The 20,379-nt window shown below is 37.3% G+C and overlaps 2 protein-coding genes across 10 annotated transcripts in view; one reads left to right on the top strand and one right to left on the bottom strand.

Annotated features, from left to right (window-relative positions):
* Positions 1 to 10,077, bottom strand: part of ART3 (ADP-ribosyltransferase 3 (inactive)) — a 126,431-nt gene extending 116,354 nt beyond the window's left edge. For 8 of the 9 annotated variants that reach the window (XM_072941755.1, XM_072941796.1, XM_072941801.1 and 5 more), the window contains exon 1: positions 9,953 to 10,048. The gene's annotated coding sequence lies outside the window, so the exon portion shown is untranslated. Of the gene's footprint in view, positions 1 to 8,714; positions 8,814 to 9,952 lie in introns of all 9 variants that reach the window. The other variant, XM_072941757.1, reaches the window with a different exon arrangement.
* A 3,081-nt stretch (positions 10,078 to 13,158) lies between these two features.
* On the top strand, positions 13,159 to 19,169 carry CXCL9 (C-X-C motif chemokine ligand 9). The gene is made up of 4 exons (XM_006198242.4): positions 13,159 to 13,264; positions 14,359 to 14,485; positions 15,751 to 15,835; positions 16,966 to 19,169. The coding sequence occupies exons 1-4, from the start codon at positions 13,201 to 13,203 to the stop codon at positions 17,068 to 17,070; spliced, it is 381 nt and encodes a 126-aa protein (XP_006198304.2). The 5' UTR covers positions 13,159 to 13,200; the 3' UTR covers positions 17,071 to 19,169.
* Positions 19,170 to 20,379: the final 1,210 nt, after the last annotated feature.

Here is a 20,379-nt window from a genome sequence, read left to right as displayed (position 1 = left end):
TTAAAGATGATTTTTAAAAATGGGAAGATATCCCACGCTCTCAGATTCGAAGAATTAATGTTGTTAAAATGGCCATACTACCCAAAGCAATCTACATATTTAATGCAATCACTATCAAATTACTCAGGACATTTTTCACAGAATTAGAATAAATAATCCTAAAATTTATAGGGAATCAGAAAAGAAAAAAAGGAATATCAAAGCAATACTGAAGGAAAAGAATGAAGCTGGAGGTATAAACCTCCCAGATTTCAGACAATACTACAATTTACTATTAAATACCACAGTAATTAAAACAGCATGATATTGCACAAAAACAGACATATGGATCAATGGAAAGAACAGAGTGCCCAGAAATAAATCCACACACCTATGGTCAAATAATCTTCTACAGAGGAGGCAAGAATATACAATGGAAGGACAGTCCCTTTGGCAAGTGGTGTTGGGAAAGCTGGACAACCACATGTAAATCAATGAAGTTAGAACACTCTCTCACATATGACACAAAAATAAACTCAGAATGGTTTAAAGACTTAAACATAACACCAGATACCATAAATCTCCTAGAAGAGAACATAGACAAAACATTCTCTGACATGAATCCTAACAATGTTTTCCTAGGTCAGTCTACTAAGGTAATAGGCATACAAGCGAAAACAAACAAATGGGACCTAATTAAACTTACAAGCTTTTCCACAGCAAGGGAAACCATAAACAAAATGAAAAGACAATCTACAGACTGGGAGAAAATATTTACAAACAATGCAACTGACAAGGGCTTAAATTCTGGAATATACAAACAGCTCATACAACTCAGTAACAAAAAAAAACCAAACAACCCAATCAATAAATGGGCAGGAGACCTAAACAGATATTTCTTCCATGAAGACATATAGATGGCCAATAGGCACATGAAGACACACAATATCGCTAATTATTGAAAAAATGCAACTTAAAACTACAATGAGCTATCACCTCACACCCATCAGAATGGCCATCATTAAAAAGTCCACAAATAACAAATGCTGGAGAGGATGTGGAGAAGAAGGAACCCCACTACACTGCTGGTGGGAATTTAAATTGGTGCAGCCACTATGGAAAACAATATGCCTAATTATTTCCCCTACACCCCCCCAAAAAAAAAGTGTTAAAGGAAGTTTTAAAAAGAAAAAAAAATAAGTTTGTGTGATTAAAAAAAAAGAAGACACATTGGAAAACAATATAGAGATCCCCTAAAAACCTAAAAGTGGAGTTACCATATGATCCCACAATCCCACTCCCAGGCATATATCCTGAGAAAGCTCCAAATTGAAAAGATACATGCACCCCAAGGTTCACAGTAGCATTATTTACAATAGCCAAGGCATGGAAGCAACCTAAATGTCCATTGACAGCTGACTGGATAAAGAAGTTGTGAAATACATATGCAATAAAATACTACTCAGCCATAAAAAAGAATGAAATAATGCCATTTGCAGCAACTTGGATAGACCTAGAGATTATCATACTAAGTGAAGTCAGATGGACAAAGACAAATACCATATGAAATCACTTATATATGGAATCTAAAAAAAAATACAAATGAACTTAGTTATAAAACAGAAAGAGACTCACAGACATAAAATAAGCTTATGGTTACCAAAGGGGGAAAGGGAGAGGGATAAATTAGGAGTTTGAAATTAGCAGATACAAACTAATATATACAGAATAGATAAACGACAAGGTCCTATTATATAGCACAGGGAACTATATTCAATAACTTGTAATAACCTATAATGAAAAAGAATATACATATGTATAATGGAATCACTCTGCTGTACACCAAAAAACAAACATATTATAAATCAACTACACTTCAATTAAAAAATTATTATATGAGATAAAAGGGAAACATTGCTGGAATATTTTGAATTCAATCAAATTCAACTTAGTAAATACTTACTGTGTACCCACCATCTTCAAGCTCCAATGGGGCAAACAAAGATAATCAAGACGGTATATAACCTTAAAATTATCATCTAACTGAGGAAACAGAGCAGATTAATAAACCAAGTATCACCAGCAACAAAAGGTAGGAAACACTAATATTCATATAACCAGTATTTTAAGTAACACTGATCAAAAAAGAAATTGCTTGAAGTGATAATATTTTAGAAATAGTTAATAGAAATACAGTATGTTGAATTCAAAGGAACATGTAAATAACACTAAAACACTACACAGATACAAACAAGTTAAATTTTTAAAGATGAAATTAAAGAATGCTTATATTCTTGCAATCATGGCAGATAAACAGAACTCGAAGTCATATTTTGACTAAATGGAATAAAGGGTAAAATTGAGACTAAATTATGAATGCACCACTCTAAATTGTGTAGCTAACAGGACTTATCTTGTTAATGATGATATTATTAAGAAAAACCTACATAGAGACGAGTCAACCATAAGCAGAGGCAGAATAATATACGGTCTAGCTAGCTCCACCTCAGAAGTAGTACTTGGGAGGAGTTTGGAAGGCTTTTGTACAATGAACAAGGGTAGTCCTGTTAAACGGTAAACCGAGGCACGTACATTGAAATTTTTCAAAAGTTTATTTGAGCATATATTAATTCAAATCCAGCAGTGCCAAACTAAAGGTGATTAGAAACACTCCAATGACAGGCTCTATAGGAGAGGTTTTTATAGAGAAGAAGTGGGAGTAAAGCAAGGAGATTATCTGATTGGCTATAATTTAAGCCGTTGCTTTACTTAGGAAAGCCTACTTGGTTGGTTGTGATTGGTTGTCTTAAGTTTCATTTTCTCAGATTCAAGCGTACTGACTCTGGTTTAGGTTTTGGTTTGCTTATGCAGATTGCCAAGGCATTAGAGCCACCGCAATCTAATGGTCTCCTTGTTTAATTACTTGAACAATTAGGAATTATACTAAATATGTATGTTAATAAATTTAGGTCTTGCAGAGCAATTATATTTCCTGATGACTAATTAGTATAAATTAATGAAATGCACGTGGATCCATGTTGTCTCATCTATCCTTGTTGATGCCTGTCATTACTGAGAAGGAACACTGATTAGAATAGGATAAAAGAGTCAATGTTATAAATTCTAAAATAAGTGTAATAGTTATTCAGGAAAAGGAGAAATGACCTAGGGCTGTGGTGCGTTCAGGGAAGATCTGACAAAGAAAGGAGAATATGAAGTACTTGCCTGTTAAAGTAATTGAACTCTAAGTGAAATTCTTATTGGGGAACTTGTAGAAGTTCAGCCTGGCCAGAGAGCAAGAATCACAGAATCAGTATTGTAGACAAACACCATCCATATACACACAAAGACTTCTGTAAATAGCTCAACATGTCTCTGGGACTAAGTTAAACAATTACGTAGCTTGGAGGGAAAGAATGGATTGAGATAGAAAATACCAGAAACATTACAATACCAAGTCACAGATCATTAGATACTGAAGTATCGCATACATGTTTTGGAATATAAAAACAAAACCTAAGTAAATTAGAATTACACATTTTTGGGAAAACAGAAGTATAAGTAATAACATAATGTATACATCTAGCTAAATCATTGAAAATAAAAATTCACAATTAAAGTAACAACAAATAAATTTTCACAAATTACACGAGTAACCACAAAGCCTCATTAACAAATGCCACAAATACCTGAGGAGAAAAGTAAGACAGAAAATATCCACAATGGCAGACACTATACTATGAGTTGAAATATTAGAGCACAATTTTCAACTGGGAGCACTAACATCACTCCTACCAGCAAGCACATTTCAATCTTGGAGTGAGTAGCAAATACAGTTTCAAATCCCCAATCTTGTAATTTTAAAAACAAAACAGTAACAACTATTATTTTTGTAATAAAAACTACAAAAAATAAAGTTTATACAATCCTCTTGGCTCATAGGAATTCTCAGAAGGTAGAATTAAAAAATTTTGAGTAAGCCTTAGTATAAAAGCTATATATTAACATTTGCTTACTATGAACATAGTAGGCATTTTTTGTTTCAAAGGAAGTATACGTTTTATTTTAAAATCAAGTTTGATTTCTGTGGTACTATATAATGCAATACAAAAGGGGCTCTTAGTTTCCAAAAGCTAAGTTTTGTTGCATTTGCTATTTCATCTGTTTCATGACTTGCAGATCCTCTTGATTCTGCAAGGTGGAAATGAGGACATATTCAACCAGTTTAGATTCTGACTTGAGGTACCAATAAGTGGTGGGATCAGAAGGGAACAGTTATTAGGCTGTTGGCACTGACATGTAAACAATGAACAAAATATTTACTTGTTTCTAGTATAAATTAAATATATATTGCAAAGGATAAAATCTAATTTCCTCATTTTGAGAGAAGAAATCCAAAAGTAATTTTTGGTATTCAGCTTTGACTCACGTCTCAAAAATAACTTCCTGAAACTTACTTGAATAAAATTTATCCTAGCATACATGAACAGACTTTGTCTGTCATTCTACTTCTTCTAATCTATATTTAGAGAGATACGTCAAGTCACTAGCTGACCATGAGATAATGAAACAAATTTCAGTAATCACACATAACAAGAAATACCCACTTTGCAAAAATATTTGGTAAAGTCACAAATGGATGGTTCCAGCCATCAACAAACAAAATTAACAATCTCTGAGAAAAGGGAGAATTACATTTCCAGAGGTCCTGTGTTATAATATTCAGAATGTCTAGTTTTCAACAACAACAACAAATAAAACATACAAAGAAACAGGAAAATAGAGCCTATTCAGAGGGAAAGAATAAATTGACAGAAAATCATCCCTGAGAAAACTCAGACATTCACTGGACTTGCTAGACAAAGATGTTAAATCAACTGTCTTAAATATGCTCAAATAGCTAAAGAAAACCATGTACAAAGAATATAAGAAAACTGGGGGAAATGATACATAAAGAAAATGAGAGTATCAATAAAGAGAGAGAAATTATAAAAAGGACCCAAATATAAATTCTGGACCTCAAAAGTTAGGAACTGAAATGAAAAATTCACTAGAGGGACTTACGAGCAGTTTTGACCAGCAGAAGAATGAATCAGCAAATTTGAAAATACGACAATTGAAATTACTGAGTCTGAGAAGCAGGGGGAAAAAAAACAGAGCCTATGGGACCTATGGGATAACCATCATATAAAGCAATATACTTATTATGCAAGTTCTAAAAGGTGGGGGGAAAAAAAGTAAGGGACAGAAAGTATATTCACAGAAATAATGGCTGAAAAATTCCCAAATCTGATGGAATACATGAATGTACATATCCAAGAAACTCATGAACTTCAATCAGGATAAACTCAAAGATATACATAATAATCAAACTGTCAAGATTCAGAGACAAAGAGAGAATCTTGAAAGCACTGAGAGAGAAGTGACTCATCATATACAAAGGATCCTCAATAAGATTAATAGTTGACTTCTCATCAGAAACCAAAGAGACCAGAAAGCAGCAGGATAACCTATTTTAAATGCTGAAACTAAAAACTTGTCCACTAAGAGTTTCACATCTGGCAAAACTATCCTTAAAGAACGAAGGAGAAATAAAGATATTTTCAGATAACAGAAGGTAAGGGAGTTCACTACCATTAGACTTGCCCTACAAGAAATGTTAAAGGGAGTCCTTCAGACTAAAATGAAAGGACACTAGGCAGTAAAATGAAACAGTATGAAAAAACAGAGAATACCGGTAAAGCTGACACCACAGTGAAGTAGAAAGAGGAGGAGGAAAAGGAGAAGAAAGGATGGAGGGAGAAGGACACGGAGGTGGAGACACCACCGCCTAAGCTATACTGCTGGAGCAGCAGGCCACATGTAGGAGTCTTCAGGGGCCAGTTAATAGCTTGGGCTATACTGCTGAAGAAAGAGGCCACATAGAGGAGGCCTGTGATGCCATTTTGGATACCCAGTCCAATAAAGCCTTCCGATGACTCTAGCACCGGCCACTATCTGATTGCAATGGAGAAAAATCACTATTTAACAAACTTTGGTGGGAGAGTTAGACATTAATTTGGAGATCAAGAAACTTAAATCCACACTTTATATTAGGCAATAATTCATAGTTTGAAACAATCAACAATGGAATATTTATATTTTACAGAAATAAATAGAAGTTTGTATTTTATAACAATGAAAAACTCCTGAACAATTAAAAGTGAAAAACTAAGGTAGGAAGAAACAATAAGCCTGATGATATTAAACACATGTGAGGATGTAGAGTCAATGAAACTCTCATTCACTGCTGGTGGAAGCATAAATGGTACAACTTCTTAAGCTGAATATACACACACTCAATGAACCAGCAAGTCCACTCCTAGTGATACGTATACTCAACAGAAATGCATATACATGTGCACCAAAAGATATACACAAGAATATTCACAATAGTAATATTCATTTTAGCCTCACATGGGAAACAATCAAAATGTCCACCAACTGGAAAGATACCTTATGGTAAGCCATATAACAGAATACTGTAAGAGCAATTAAAATGAAATGATGACTCCTCCTCACATGACATGGATGAATCTCACAAATATAATATTTAGAAAAAGAAAAGAGACACTAAATAGGATATACCACATAATGCCATTTATATAATTCAAAAATAGGCAAAACTCATCTATGATACAAATTATCTTTGGGAAAGAAGAGGATACTGTCATGCCATGGACACTTGGTGAAAATTCACTGAGCCATACTGGTGCACTCTTCTATAAATACACATTTCTTGTAATAGGTTGTAAATAGGTTATGTTAGTTAGTTAGAGCTACCATAACAAAGTTCCATAGACCGAATGGTTTAAGCAACAGAAATTTATTTTCTCACAATACTAGAGACTGGAAGTCCAAAATCAAGGAGTGAGCAAGGTTGGTTTCTTCTGAAACCTCTCTCCTTGGCTTGATGATGCCCGTCTTCTCCCTATGTCTTCACATGGTCTTCTTTGTACATGTTTGTGTCCTAATCTCTTCTTATAAGGACATCAGTAATGATGGACTAAGGACAATCTTAGTGACCTCATTTTAACTTAATTAGCTCTTTAAATATCCTATCTCTAAATACAGTCACATTCTGAAGCCTGGCAGTTAGAACTTCAACATATGAATTTTGGGGGACACAATTCAGCCCATATAACATGTGTTATACTTCAATAAAAATTATGCAAGAAATGAAGGCAAAAAATAGAAAAAGTAGGTATTTTAACTGAAAACAGATTAAAATGTCCTATTCAAAACATGTAAAGAATTGACATACATTTATAAAGTCAATACCCTGATTCCACTTGACAAGTGATTTTGAAAAGGCAGAAGATTCAGATATTAAGCCAACACAAACTAAAAAGCTGGTAAGTAAAAAAAAAAAAAAGTGAAATAAACTCTGACCTCAGGTACCAAGTTTCACATAGCAAATGAACAAACGTAAATATAAATGACAAGAGAATTGGGAAACTGGTACATCTACATACTGATAAGGCATTACAAAATTAGTCTAATCTTTCTGACAAGTAAACTGTCAAAGTGTTACAGAGGATATAAAAATGTTTCTAACCTTTGTCTCTAAACCTTTAAAGAAAGGAAATAGACCAAGAAAGTAAAATCTCTGAAAAAATAAGAGTATTTGAAACAACAGAAATAACTACAATGCCCAGCACTGAGAATAGACAGACTACAAATATAAAAAAAATTTTTAAAACATATAAACTACACAGACACCAGGAAATGTTTGTGTAAAATAAGATAAATGATATTGCTTAGTGACAAGAGTCAGATGTAGATAGGTGTATATGCGTATCTGTTTATGAATGTTCTCACGTGACTCCCTTAAGTAAAATCCTTCACTGTCTCCTCACCACATAGGGATTTACCAGGCCCTTCATCCTCTGGTTCCTGCTACATTTCTAGCCTCATTTCTCACCACTCCCCCATTATCACTCTACCCTGCACCCCTACCAAAGTTCTTGTAGTTTCTAAACTTTAGCATACTTTTTCATGCCTCCTGCTCAGAATGCCTCCCTGCCTTCCACCTTCTTCTAGTAACTGATTACAACCAACTCTCCCTTCCAGGTCTAATTTAAACAGCTGTGTTTGAGGCCATTAGTCAGAGCTGTGACCTTCTATGCACCTCACCTGTGTCCAATCCTGTATCATACCACTTCTTCTACAGTAATTGGTAATTTACATGCTGCTTTCTCCTACTAAACTGTAAGCTTTTTGAGAGCAGAGATTATTGTTCATATTAGTGTCCTAGAATGATCATAATAAAAGTGTGATGAATGAAATAAATGAATGATAAACAGTAAATGAAGAACATAGATTTTTTTCTTATAAAGTTACTTAGAAAAGCAATCTTACTGTAAATCATTTTAAGTAAACAGGGATATTTTAAACAAAAATATTTTCTTCCTTTTCAGGATAACTTTTTTCCAAGTTAGGCAGCAGTTTCTTAATAACTATGGTTATATTTTATCAGGCTATAAGCTGAGTTGCCAAAGGACACAGAGCAAAAATGTTGTGTTACTGCCAGCATTCAGCTGCAGCTGTCCTTTAAAGTATGTAGTGATATTCTCTCTCAGGACAGTTTATTCACAGACTTAATCCAGTCGGTAAACTTTAGATAAAAAAATTTAAACCAGGACGCCAGATACTAAGATCAATAAAGGAAGAACTTGTTCCTTTCTCTTTGTTACCTGAGATGCAGGCAGGACATGAAATTGCCCACCCACCACAAACATGATGTGCTTGCAGACAGCTTCCCATGCCATATTTTGGAAGGAAGGAACGACTCCCTGCATGGGGAGAAAAAGGGAAAGAAGAAAATTCAGAATGCTAAATAGGGGCTTCTGAGACTTTCAAGAAATAAACCCTTTTCAAGTCAGTATCCTCTAATATTAGCAATAGCTGTTGAGAGGAGGGGAAGTCCACACTGCAAGAAACTCAAAACAGGTCTGGGGTTTTCACTACGAGGGAAACTTCCCCTTTCAAAGTAAAAGGGAAGACTCAGATTTTCACTGCAGCAGGGTCACGCTGTGTACATAATTGAACCGACTGCACTGGCTCCACAACCAAACAGACGGAAGGAGGAGGCGGGCAAGCACATGTGAAAACAGAACCCCCGCTCTGCTCAGGAGGGTGACTTCAGCATTTGGTTCTTCAAGGACAGGAAGTGGGATTTTTCTCAAGGCAAATGAGGTTAAAACTTCATCCAAAGGGAACTGGGAATGATCTGTTGTTTTTAACAGGGCTGATAATCCTTGGCTCCCTTCCGAGGGCTGTGAGAACTGCCTGCAATGTCCTCTCCCTGGGTTTCTGTTTCTCCTAAAAGCCCTATCTAGCCATAAACGCCACTTCAGTGGGATTTTTAGTCAGAAACGTGTTTCCTGTCAGAATTTTCGGGGCAACTTCCCAAAGGAGGCCAGGGAAACGAGTGATGAGCAGGCCTAACCTGAGGGCGGCGGGCCCAGCCCTCCTGCGCACAGACAGGCCAAACCTGTTCCACGCGGAGCGGTCCCATCACTTGGCACAGCCTCCGTCCCGCTAGTAACCAGAGAAAGTTCTCCACTTGCCCATTAAAACAACAACAACAACAACAACAACAACAACAACAACAACAACAAAAACCACTCAGGCCTCGAGAGACTCGTAACAGACCCCAACTGCTCCTTCCTCTTGCCCAGACCTTTGTGTCAGTCACCGCAGCCCAAGGCCGAGCCACCGTCCTAAGCCTCGCGGAGCGGCCTCCGCCCAGGTGACCAGGCCCTTCTGAGGCCATGGCGCCCACAGGCCTCAGCCCAAGCCTTGCGCGGACACTGCAAGCCGGGGCCCGCTTGCGGCGTTCCACGGGAAGCGCGGCCTCCTTCATCCTGTGAGACCGGTGTGGGGACACGCAGGAGCAGAGGGGAGAGATCCCGAGGCGCACAACCATTACCTTTACCCGCGACGAGCTTCTCGGCCGGATCAGCGCAGGCAGCAGAGACACCCAGCAGAGGAACGAACCGTGCGAGCTGCTCTAGCTCCGACTACCGCTTCCCCACTGAAAGTTCTGGAAGCAGGCTGGTTGGGCATGCGCAGTGCGCGCGCCCCGAAGAGCCCGGTAGCGCCTCGCAGGCGCAGTGCGGAGCCAGGCCCAGAAGCTTCGTTCCCTGGCTTCTTCCCTCATTCCTGCGCGCGTGATGACTGAGCGCCTGCTGGGTGCTCAGCGCTGCGTTCAGTCGTGGACCCTCTCAAGCCTTCCTTGCTCTAGTGGCAGAAGAGATGTTAACCGTAATATTGCAAATAACATAACGTTGTCTAATGAGGACAGGTGGGCGGTGCCATGAGAACACAGCACATGACCAAGTCTGGAGATCAGGGAAGTCTTCCCCGGGGTAAATGCCAACCAGGAAACGTAAGGTGAATATGATTAGATGTTAAGTAGCAAAGCCGGGACCTCCACCCTACCCATGGTCAGTCGTTACCAAAATTAAACATAACCAAATGAATAAGCTGTGTCAAAGGTTACCACACATTTTCTTCAAAAAAAAATTCATGATACTGTATTTAAGCATTAATAATTCATCTAGAAGCCAATCCAAAAATATACAACATGTAATAGACAATGCTAGTATCTGTTACAGCATGCATTCTCAATGGGGGGGGTGTCCTCAAAGGGACAAAAATTGGTTCTTGGAGGGCCAAAAAAATCTTAGATATTACAGTGACTTGTGGACTACCAAAGTTCAACCCTGTCCAACAAATTTTATTTCTTTTAATTGTCTCTTTTTTTTTTTTTGGCAGTGGGAAGGGGAGGTAACAAGATTTGTTTGTTTGTTTGTTTAGGAGGAGGTACTGGGGATTGAACCCAGGACCTTGTGGATGCTAAGCATGCACTCTACCACTTGAGCCATACCTTCCCCCTCAACAAATCTTATTTCTCAATATTTTATTTTTCTCTTTAGGGAGAAATTAAATTTAATTTAGATTTATGTTACTTTAAATTTGATTAAGTTTATCTCAGGAAAGGCAATTGTGAAAAAAAAGTTGAGAAAAATTATTCTACAGTAATGAAACCTCTAAATTTTAGTGGATCAACCATAATAAAGATCACATACTTAACTTTCCCTGCAGCTAGTTGTGGCCATATGAATAAATTCTGGCCCATGGGAGGTGATGAAAGGTGATAGGAGGAAAATGAGAGAAACGCCCTTTTTTTTGCCTTCCCACCACTCTACTTGGAAAGTGCACATGGCGGCAAGCCCCCTTTGGCCATGTGCATGAGGGAAGCAATGAAGAGATGGTGATAAAGCAACAAGATAGAAGGAGACTGGGAGACTTAGTGGAGATCTCAGAACCACTATAAAAGCCCTAGTCCACCTGTCTCTGTCAGGGAGAAATACACTTTTCTGTCTAGTTATCCACTATTAATTTGGATTTTTGTTACACACAGCTGATCACTTTTTTTTAATTTTATTGTGTTAAAAAAAATATGTAGCATCAAATTTACCATGTTAACCATCACTAAGTGTATAGTTCAGTAGTGTTCAGTATATTCACTTTGTTGTACAACGGATGTCTAGAACTTTTTCATTTGCAACACTCAAGCCCTATATCCACTAAAGATTAATTTCACCTCACCCTTTCCCCAATCTCTTGGCAACCACCTTTCTACTTCCTAAGATTTGACTTTAGAAATCATAAATCCTATGATTATTTGTTCTCTTGTGATTTATTTTGCTGAGCATAATATTCTCAAGGCTCATCCATGCTGTAGCACATGACAAGATTCCCTTCTTTTTTAAGGATGCATAATATTACATTGCATACATGTATCTTATTTTCTTTATCCATTCATCTGTCAATGGACATTTGGGTTGCTTCAATTCTTAGCTATTGTGAATAATGCTGTGATGAACGTGGGTGTGCAAATATCTCTTTGAGATCCTGCTTTGAATTCTTTTGAACATATCCCCAGAAGTGGGATTGTTGGATTCCATGGTAATTCTGTTTTTAATTTTTTGAGGAACTTCTAATTTTCTCAGGAGCTTCTATATTGTTTTCCATAATGGCTGTATCATTTTATATTCGCACCAACAATGCACAACGTTTCCAACTTTTCTACATCCTCCCCAACACTTGTCATTTTCTGTCTTTGGTTGTGTCATTGTGGTGCGTATGTGGTGATATCTCATTGTGATTTTGGTTTGCATTTCCCTAACGATTAGTGATGTTGAGCTTTTTTCATGTGCTTATTGGCCATTTGTATATCTCCTTTAGAGAAATGTCTGTTCAAGTCTGCCCAATTTTTTTTAAATCGAGTTATTTGGGTTTTGTTGTTGTAGAAGTTCCATATATATAAACTCCTTTTCAGATCTGTGATTTGCAGTTATTTTTCTCCCATTCCATAGGTTGCTTTTTCACTCTGTTGATTGTTGTCTTTGATACATAGAAGTTTTTAAGTTTGATGTAGCACTAATTGTCTATTTTCAACTAATTTCAACTAATAATTTCTCTTATTCTAACTAATCTAATCATATGCAAAATAAGCTGTAGTAGCAATGACATAAAAAACAAAATGAGTTTACCACAGTAGAAAATGATCTAGTCCCTGAGTTAAGTCCCTTTTAATGTATTTTGATTGTTTAAGATTGTTGTGTAGACAATATAAGAAAAAATAAATAAATGTAGCTATATAGTATATATAGGATAATCTAAGTATAGTAAAAACAAATTAAAGAATGTATTATTTATCTGAACTTTGGTATTTCCCATCTGGAAACCACATCTCCAACAAGAGTTGGAGATGTATAAAATGTACACAATGTATACAATGTATGCAATGACAATGACATACATCTCCAACTCTTGTCATTGTATAACTTATTCTTCATCCAGGTGAGCAGCTGTGAGTGTGCTAATGGCTGCCAGTGATAGTGATTTCACATCCCTTATTTTAAATTACCCATTTATGTGAAATGGAAAGAGATAATGCATGCAGAAATTCCCTTGGATCTAAGAGTAGGGGTTTCCCCCAGCACAATTAAGTTTGTGGTTAGTTTAGCTGGATCAGCTAAGAATATCAGCCAATCAGAGTTTAGGAGGAAAACAGATTTCCTAAATAAATATGATTTCTAAGAGCATGTTCTCCAAAGAATTTCTCAGGCTTGAAATCCAATACAGGAGTGATTCCATTCTACCACTATGAAGAAAAGTGGTGTTCCTCTCCTTTTGAGTATCATCTTCCTGACTCTGACTGGAGTTCAAGGTAAGGGATTCTGAGTTATTTTAGGTTAGTAAAGTTAGAGATATGAGTTCCTGTAAAAGCCTCTTGATTTGCCCAATAAAGGTGGTTGCTTTGCATGCATCAGGAAGTATGTAAATCACCTGTGTTTGATTACCCAGTTCATATCTTGGACCTACCAAATCAAACACAAGTCTAGGTGTGTGAATTCCTAGCATGTAGTAAGGCTTCAATAAATGTTTGCTGAACTGGCTGATAATGAGTTGGAAGACTTTGTCTCCTAAGTTATTTTTGTCACACTGATAGTGTTTCTTGATAAGTATATCTGTGGTTAACCAATTAAGGATCCAATAATCAGAGAGCTTGTCCCTAATCTGCTTACTAACTGCCTTTGTTATTTGGGGCAAATTAGTGAACTTTTCTAGACTTCCATTTCCTCAGCTATAAAATGTAGATTTTATAGTTATGCTTTTTCTACCTACTATACAATGTGTGGCGTATAGTAAACACTGAGTAAATATATGTTGAATAAATAAAAGAATTAAGAAATGAATATAGTGTATTTTAAAGAGTTTTCAAAAGTTAAAAGCACTACTGAAAAACAAGGCAGTGGGGAAGATCAGGATGGTGGTGGTAATTAGCTTTTACAAGTGGCACTTCCTGTCGAAACCAACACTAAGTCCATTTCACTGTCAGAAAGAAAAAATGATTTGGGAAGTTGCTTGAGAAACTATGGTCTGCATGACACAGATGAATTAGCTATCTGTGTCTGACCTGTGTTAGGCATTTATTGAATATTATGAAGATGTCTTTTCCTAAGTTTGTAAGATATGGTAGTGAAGAGTAATGCCTTTGGACTCAAAAGAGACCTGAACTGAGACCCTGCACCTGTACCCTAAAGGTTGAAAGGCTTTGTTCTTTATTTAACTTCTCTGAACCTTAGCTTCATTATCTATAAAATGGTGATAACACCTACATCAAAATTTTGTGGTGATGATTAATAGAAGTCAGTAAATGATAGTATAATCGTGACTAAGTCAAATGTTTCATTTTGATGGATCAGCTAAATTGAGGCATTGGTGTAAACCAATGTTTTCTACTCCTCCTTTTTCCTTTAGGAGCCCTAGTAATGAGGAGTAGACGCTGTTCCTGCATCAGCACCAGCCAAGGGGTGATCCATTCAAAATCCTTAAAGGACCTTAAACAGTTTGCCCCAAGTCCTTCTTGTGAAAAAACTGAAATCATGTAAGTAAAAACTCATCCAACACGCAATCTCCAGCGTTAAATTTAGTGTGAATTTTACCCTTGGAATGCTTGCCCAGTCAGACACTTAAAATGCAGATGATTTGCCCCTTCATAAATCTGGTCTACTTCTTTCTTTTCTTCTAAAAAACAAAGAATTTCTGTTAGAAATTAGGAACCAAGGATGATATATTATCAAAGTATTAGATGTTCACTGTAGAAATGTTTAATGCAGCTAACCCAAAAGAAGAAAATAAAAATCATTTGTAATCCTGCTATCCAGTGATAAATACTGTTAATCCCATGGTATACAGTTTTCTAAATCTTCATTTGCTTTGTGTATACAAATATAGACACACACATATATATATGCACATAAAAATAAAATCATACACTACATACTGTTTTTTAATCTGCTTTTTCATTAACATCATATCATGAATGTTTCCTCATGTCAATAAATCTTCTGCAATAATAGCATTTCTTCTAATGTCATTTTTAATGGCCAAATTGTATTCTATCATATGGATGTACCATAATCTATATGACCAATGCCTAAATGTAGGTTATTTACATTTTTTTTTGCTATTGAAGTCAAACTATTATTGTGGCAATATTGTCTTTAATTCTTTCCTATTAGTAATACCTTTCTAGAGATTCAAATTGCTAGGTTAAAGAATATGCATATTTTAAAACCTTTTGAAATCTAAATCAAGGGTGATGTATAGAATGGCTACTCTTAGATTAAACAGAAAAACTAAAGAAAAAAGTCTTTAAACTATTCCTGGAGAGTCTGATATAAGTAATTTAAAAACTTCAACCAGTCTGTTAATCTTGTCTTAGGAAAACATTTTATTATGTTTTAAGTAGTTTCATTAGAAAATTTAGCAAATCTCATGCTGATTTTCATTGTTTCTGGGAAAAAAAAGTCGATATATTGACAACTGTTTTATTTTGTGTTTTCCTTTAAATGTAAATAGCTATTTCCAGCACAACAGAACCAATATTATCTTTAGATATAAATTTCTCTCATTGCATATACCTGCTGGATTTTTAAAATTTAGGGTTATGTGCTATCCTACAAATGTATCTAAGTCCCCTAAATCACTTAGGAAATGGAAAAGCAGGGGAAAAAACTGGAAGTCTCAGACACTTATAGTGATAACACAAATACATTTTAAATGGGGAATTGAATTCTGTGAGTACGATGAAGCATTTAAATTATTAAAAGTAAAAAAGAAAAAATCTTGTCGCTATTTCCTTGGCAGTGCTACAATGAGGAATGGAGATCAAACATGTCTAAACCCAGATTCAGCAGATGTGAAGGAACTGATCAAAGAGTGGGAGAAACAGGTTGGTGAAAAAGAGGAACAAAATTTTCTCTCCTTTAGAAAGTAACTTTGGAACAAAGTTACAAAGAATTATATAATTCCTTTAGGGATACATTTTTCATTCATGTGATTGTCCTCCTATTTTGTTCCTAAAATGATGTCATCACCTTGAGGTACAACTGTATTCCGGCTTACAGTGTCATGCGTCTGTCTCTGCCCCTGGAAGATGTGTTCCACGAGGGCAGGGAGCTTGTCTTTTTTACCCGATACAGTAAATGTGTATTGAATTGGATGGTAGACACTGAGAATGGAAAGGTAATAAAATAAATCCTCTTCCTGCTGTAGCAAATATGCTAACAATTATAGTACAATGTGAGAAATATAAAATAAATAAATAAATAAATAAAATAAAGCAATGTACAGGAATCTTGAAGATAATAGAAGGGGGAGTAATTGACTTTTTGCCAGAGATGGGGACAGAGAGAAAGTGTTAAGGAAGACTTTTCATATCAGGTGACATCTGATTTGGGTTTTGAAGGATAATTAGTTCACTAGGAGGGTGAGGGCAGCATGAGAAAGATTAGAATCATGTGACAGCTTGCTGTGCTCAGGGAGCCTCAAGTACATGGCTCGAGTTTATGTGGAGAGTGTCGGAAGGGACTGAGGTAGAAAAGCAGACCAGGACAAAGGGGAAAGAATCCTGTATGATCTGCTAAGGAGGTAAGTTTGAAGAGGGCCACAGAATATGCAGTTAGGTGCTTGGCGTCTGGAGTCTGACGGGCTAGCGGCTCTGCCACACTCTAGCTGTGCAACTCTGGGCAAGTCACCCTCCACAAGCCTGCCTCCTTGTCTGTAAAGAGTGGGTGATAATAGTACCAGCCTCAGAAGGCTGTAGCTGCGAGAGGTTGGTTGCAAGCAAAGTTGGAGCCCAGAGAATGGACAAGAGAAGACCAGTTAGAGGGCTGTTTCCTCCTCATCAGAGCGAGTGAAGTAGAGAGCATCAAAAGGAGTCCCTTAGAGAGTGAAGTAATTTTAAACTGGTTTTGAGGATAAAGAAAGACCACAGTCTGCTCTGGAGAGTCCAGATATAATATAAGGAAGGAAAAATGGTAAAATAGAGAAACATTACACTTTTCCCCTCCTCTTCTCCAGGTCAGCCAAAAGAAAAAGCAAAAGAAAGGGACAAAATATCAAAAAAACAAGAAATTTCTGAAAGTTAAAAAAGCTCAACATCGTCAACAAAGGAAGACTACCTGAGCGACTACTTTACCAGCAAGTGTTTTGTGTTAAAAAGGTGCTTTTTTAATTATGCTGAAATAATTCCAAAAGAGGATGGCACCTTAATACACAAGCTCATTGATTTGACTAGAAAATGTAAAGCATTATTATGAAATTGTAATTAAAGCTAGAAAGTTGCTTTTTAAAATCTACATGTTAAGAATTGTTAGAAGCTATAGTTTGTCCTTGTTCTTCCACCTCAGACCAAATGAATTGCATCATGCTTAAGACCACAGTCTTAGTAACGCCCACATCTGGATTCACACAGCGACATCCCACACACAACAGCTGCCTTGGAGATTAGCCGTAGGCTTCCCAGGCCACACACTGCAGCCTCCAGAGAGTATTCTGAGGTGCATGTCAGCAAGCCACAGCCTGGCAGCATGCTCGTAAGCCAAGCAGCTTGGAATCGAGCTGGACCTCACCACGCTGCCATAGCCATCAGCGTCTGTATTTGAATCAGCCTGTGGGCCTCACAAACAGCGTATCTGAGAGATTCGTGCTGGTTGTTTCTAGGGAATAGCACTTGGCTTTCAGAACCTTCTGTCTGATTTTGAAGCCATATGACTTCATCTTGCTTGCCCAGTCTGACGCCTTTATTCCTTATCATTCCACTTTGCTTCAGCCAAACCAGTTCCTCACTCATCCTACCACAACTCAGTGCCTGCCCCCTCTACGACACAGGTCATGCTCTCATTCACCTGAGTCTACTGCTTTCTCACTCTTTCCCCAGCACTCCACAGAAATGCCTCCTTCTCTTCACTCATCCTCACTTGGTCCAGTCTTCAAGGCTTAATTTAATCCTGCCTCTTAAAGCCTTCTGAATACGTGGATTACCTTAAAACTGCTATTTCACTTGTGTTCAGTACCATACAGGTGAGCACTTAATTGTTTTCTAATTATTTTTTGTATGTTTTTCCCTCCAACAAAATTTTCAGTTCCTTGAGGGCAGGGGCCACAGTGTATTTCCCTGAATCTACCACCCATGCCTAATGTACTGTGAAACTAGGTTTTGAATAATTTCTTAATTGCAGTTTCTACAGGTAGGAGGGCAATCAGATCATCTCCTTAGAGCAGGATCTGGCTATTTATTAGCTACTCCATATACTCCCTGGTAACATCTTTTAGTCATTATCTTCAGGCCATTAAAACTTCAGGGACTGAGGGTGATGCAACATCCTTGTCTCATTATGACAGGATGTTAACTTGGCCTCTCCAACAGATAAGAAGGAAATGTTTAAATCACTTGGGGATATTCTGAACTGTTTTCATTAAATATACAACATACCTAGAATCATAGAATCTGACAATGAGAAGGGGCTTTAGAGATCACCTAGTGTTTAGCACCCCCAGTGCAAATATTCCTTTAATACCATTCCTGACAAGCCTCTATGATCTGACAAGTCTTCTATGATCTGACAAGAAAGCCACCAAATCCCTTCTGAAAACTCATTTTAGGTAAGTATGAATTTCATTGTCTGTTTAGCTTGTTTCAAAGTTTGTAAAGTACTGTGATTATTGATTACCACACCAGCTCTCATGAAGAAAGCAGGTATTAAGTTACCAAGAACTAGAGGGAGCAGTAGATCCTGTTAGTGGAAGCCTGGTTGGTACCCTGTTAGCCTCTGCAGGGCTTGGAAACCCTCTTAAAGATGAGGTTCCATGGACTATGTAAGAGAGGATGTCTTTGGCCAGAATTTAAATTTACGCCTATTTCTCAAACTTTGTCGCTCCTTACATTGCAGAGATTTTCAGTGCTGCCCAGTGGTGATCCCAGTGTCTTATCTAGTCATGAAACTCTTTAGCTCCTTCCGTGTAACTCCCCTGAAAAATCTAAATGTTTCATAATTTGGGAGTCTGTGATCTACTTACCTTGCATCTCACAGGCAAAGTGGACAGTATATACCCAAAGACCACGTGTTTTGACCAAGTAGCTATGACATATATATACATGACAATCATTTACCATTTATATATACATGTATACTCCCTAAGCAAATAATCATGTTCAAAGCAATATTGGCATATATATCCTGTACTTTGAAATATTTCCTTTGTTGAAAGACAATGCTATCAATAAATGGACCATATCAGAAAACAAGTCTTGATTTTTTAATATCTTGAATATGCACTCAACTATTGCACATTTAACAGTAATTCCCATGTGTCCTTATTCATTCGTTTTCATCTCATATAAGGTGTAATTGAAAGCCCTTCAAAAGGCTCTTTGAAGAAAGGAAAAAACTTCATTGATAACAATGCCTTATAACAACATTGACTTATCAGAGTTACATGAAATGCAATTTATTTCCTAATCCTCAAGAGTAATGCTATTCCAGTAAGATATATACCCAGGAGACCAAAAATTATAAATGTTTAAAAGCCTCAAGTAGTTATGGAGACCCAAAAGTAGGATATGTTATTTAAGAGTCCAGGAAAACTTGGGCTGGAGGTGTTATACAGTGTAGTCTCTCAGAAGGTTGGGAGTAGACAGAGACTATCAGCCTTATACACTCGAGGTACGCTTGAGAGGCCAGACAGGTGTGATGTTTGGGCAGGTGGCAGCAGCTGATGGTGGATGGACAAGGCCCACAAGGGCCTTAGCCTGAAATATAGCAGGATGCTGTGTAAAGAGCTAAGATTCTGGGTTCAGAGATATCTAGGTTAAGACCAGAAGCCTACCACTTATTAGCTGTGTGGCCTTGGTTCAAGAATACTTGTAACCTCCCTGTGCGTCAGGTTCCTCATCCAGGATTGTCATGAAGAACAGGCCCAATGCAGACTTTGGTGCATAGGGAGTACTAAGTGTCAGTCCCAGCCTCCTCTGACCATTTACCTCTGCTGCACTTTCTTCACGGCAGATGGTTTCACACCTCATAAACAGAGAGATGTTCCCAGGACTGAAAATACAGGTTGGAGAAATGAGACCAAAAGCCCACCTGACCAGTTCTCTGTATCTGTATTTTTATACCCATAGTCCAGGCCATCATTATCTCTTTCCTAGACTACTTCAGTAGCTTCCTCTTTTCTGTGCTGCTTCTTTTTCTCAACTTTTCTCTTGCATCCTTACCATTCATGACAGCCAGGATGATCCTTTCAAAGCATAACTCACAGAATAACACCACCTTGCTTAAAATCCTGCAATTTAGAATTAAGTCAGACATAGCAAGGCCTACCAAGCCCTTCATGAGTTAGGCTTCGTCTGCTTCCCTGACCACACACCCTCCACCCTCCCCATCACTTACAGAGCCTCAGCCTCACCTTCTTTCTAACCCTCAAGCACACTGA

This window comes from Vicugna pacos, chromosome 2 (genome assembly GCF_048564905.1).
Source record: "Vicugna pacos chromosome 2, VicPac4, whole genome shotgun sequence".
NCBI classification, from domain to species: Eukaryota; Metazoa; Chordata; class Mammalia; order Artiodactyla; family Camelidae; genus Vicugna; species Vicugna pacos.
The sequence above is the reverse complement of the archived record's forward strand: the minus strand, read 5'-3'. Positions and strand labels throughout refer to the sequence as shown.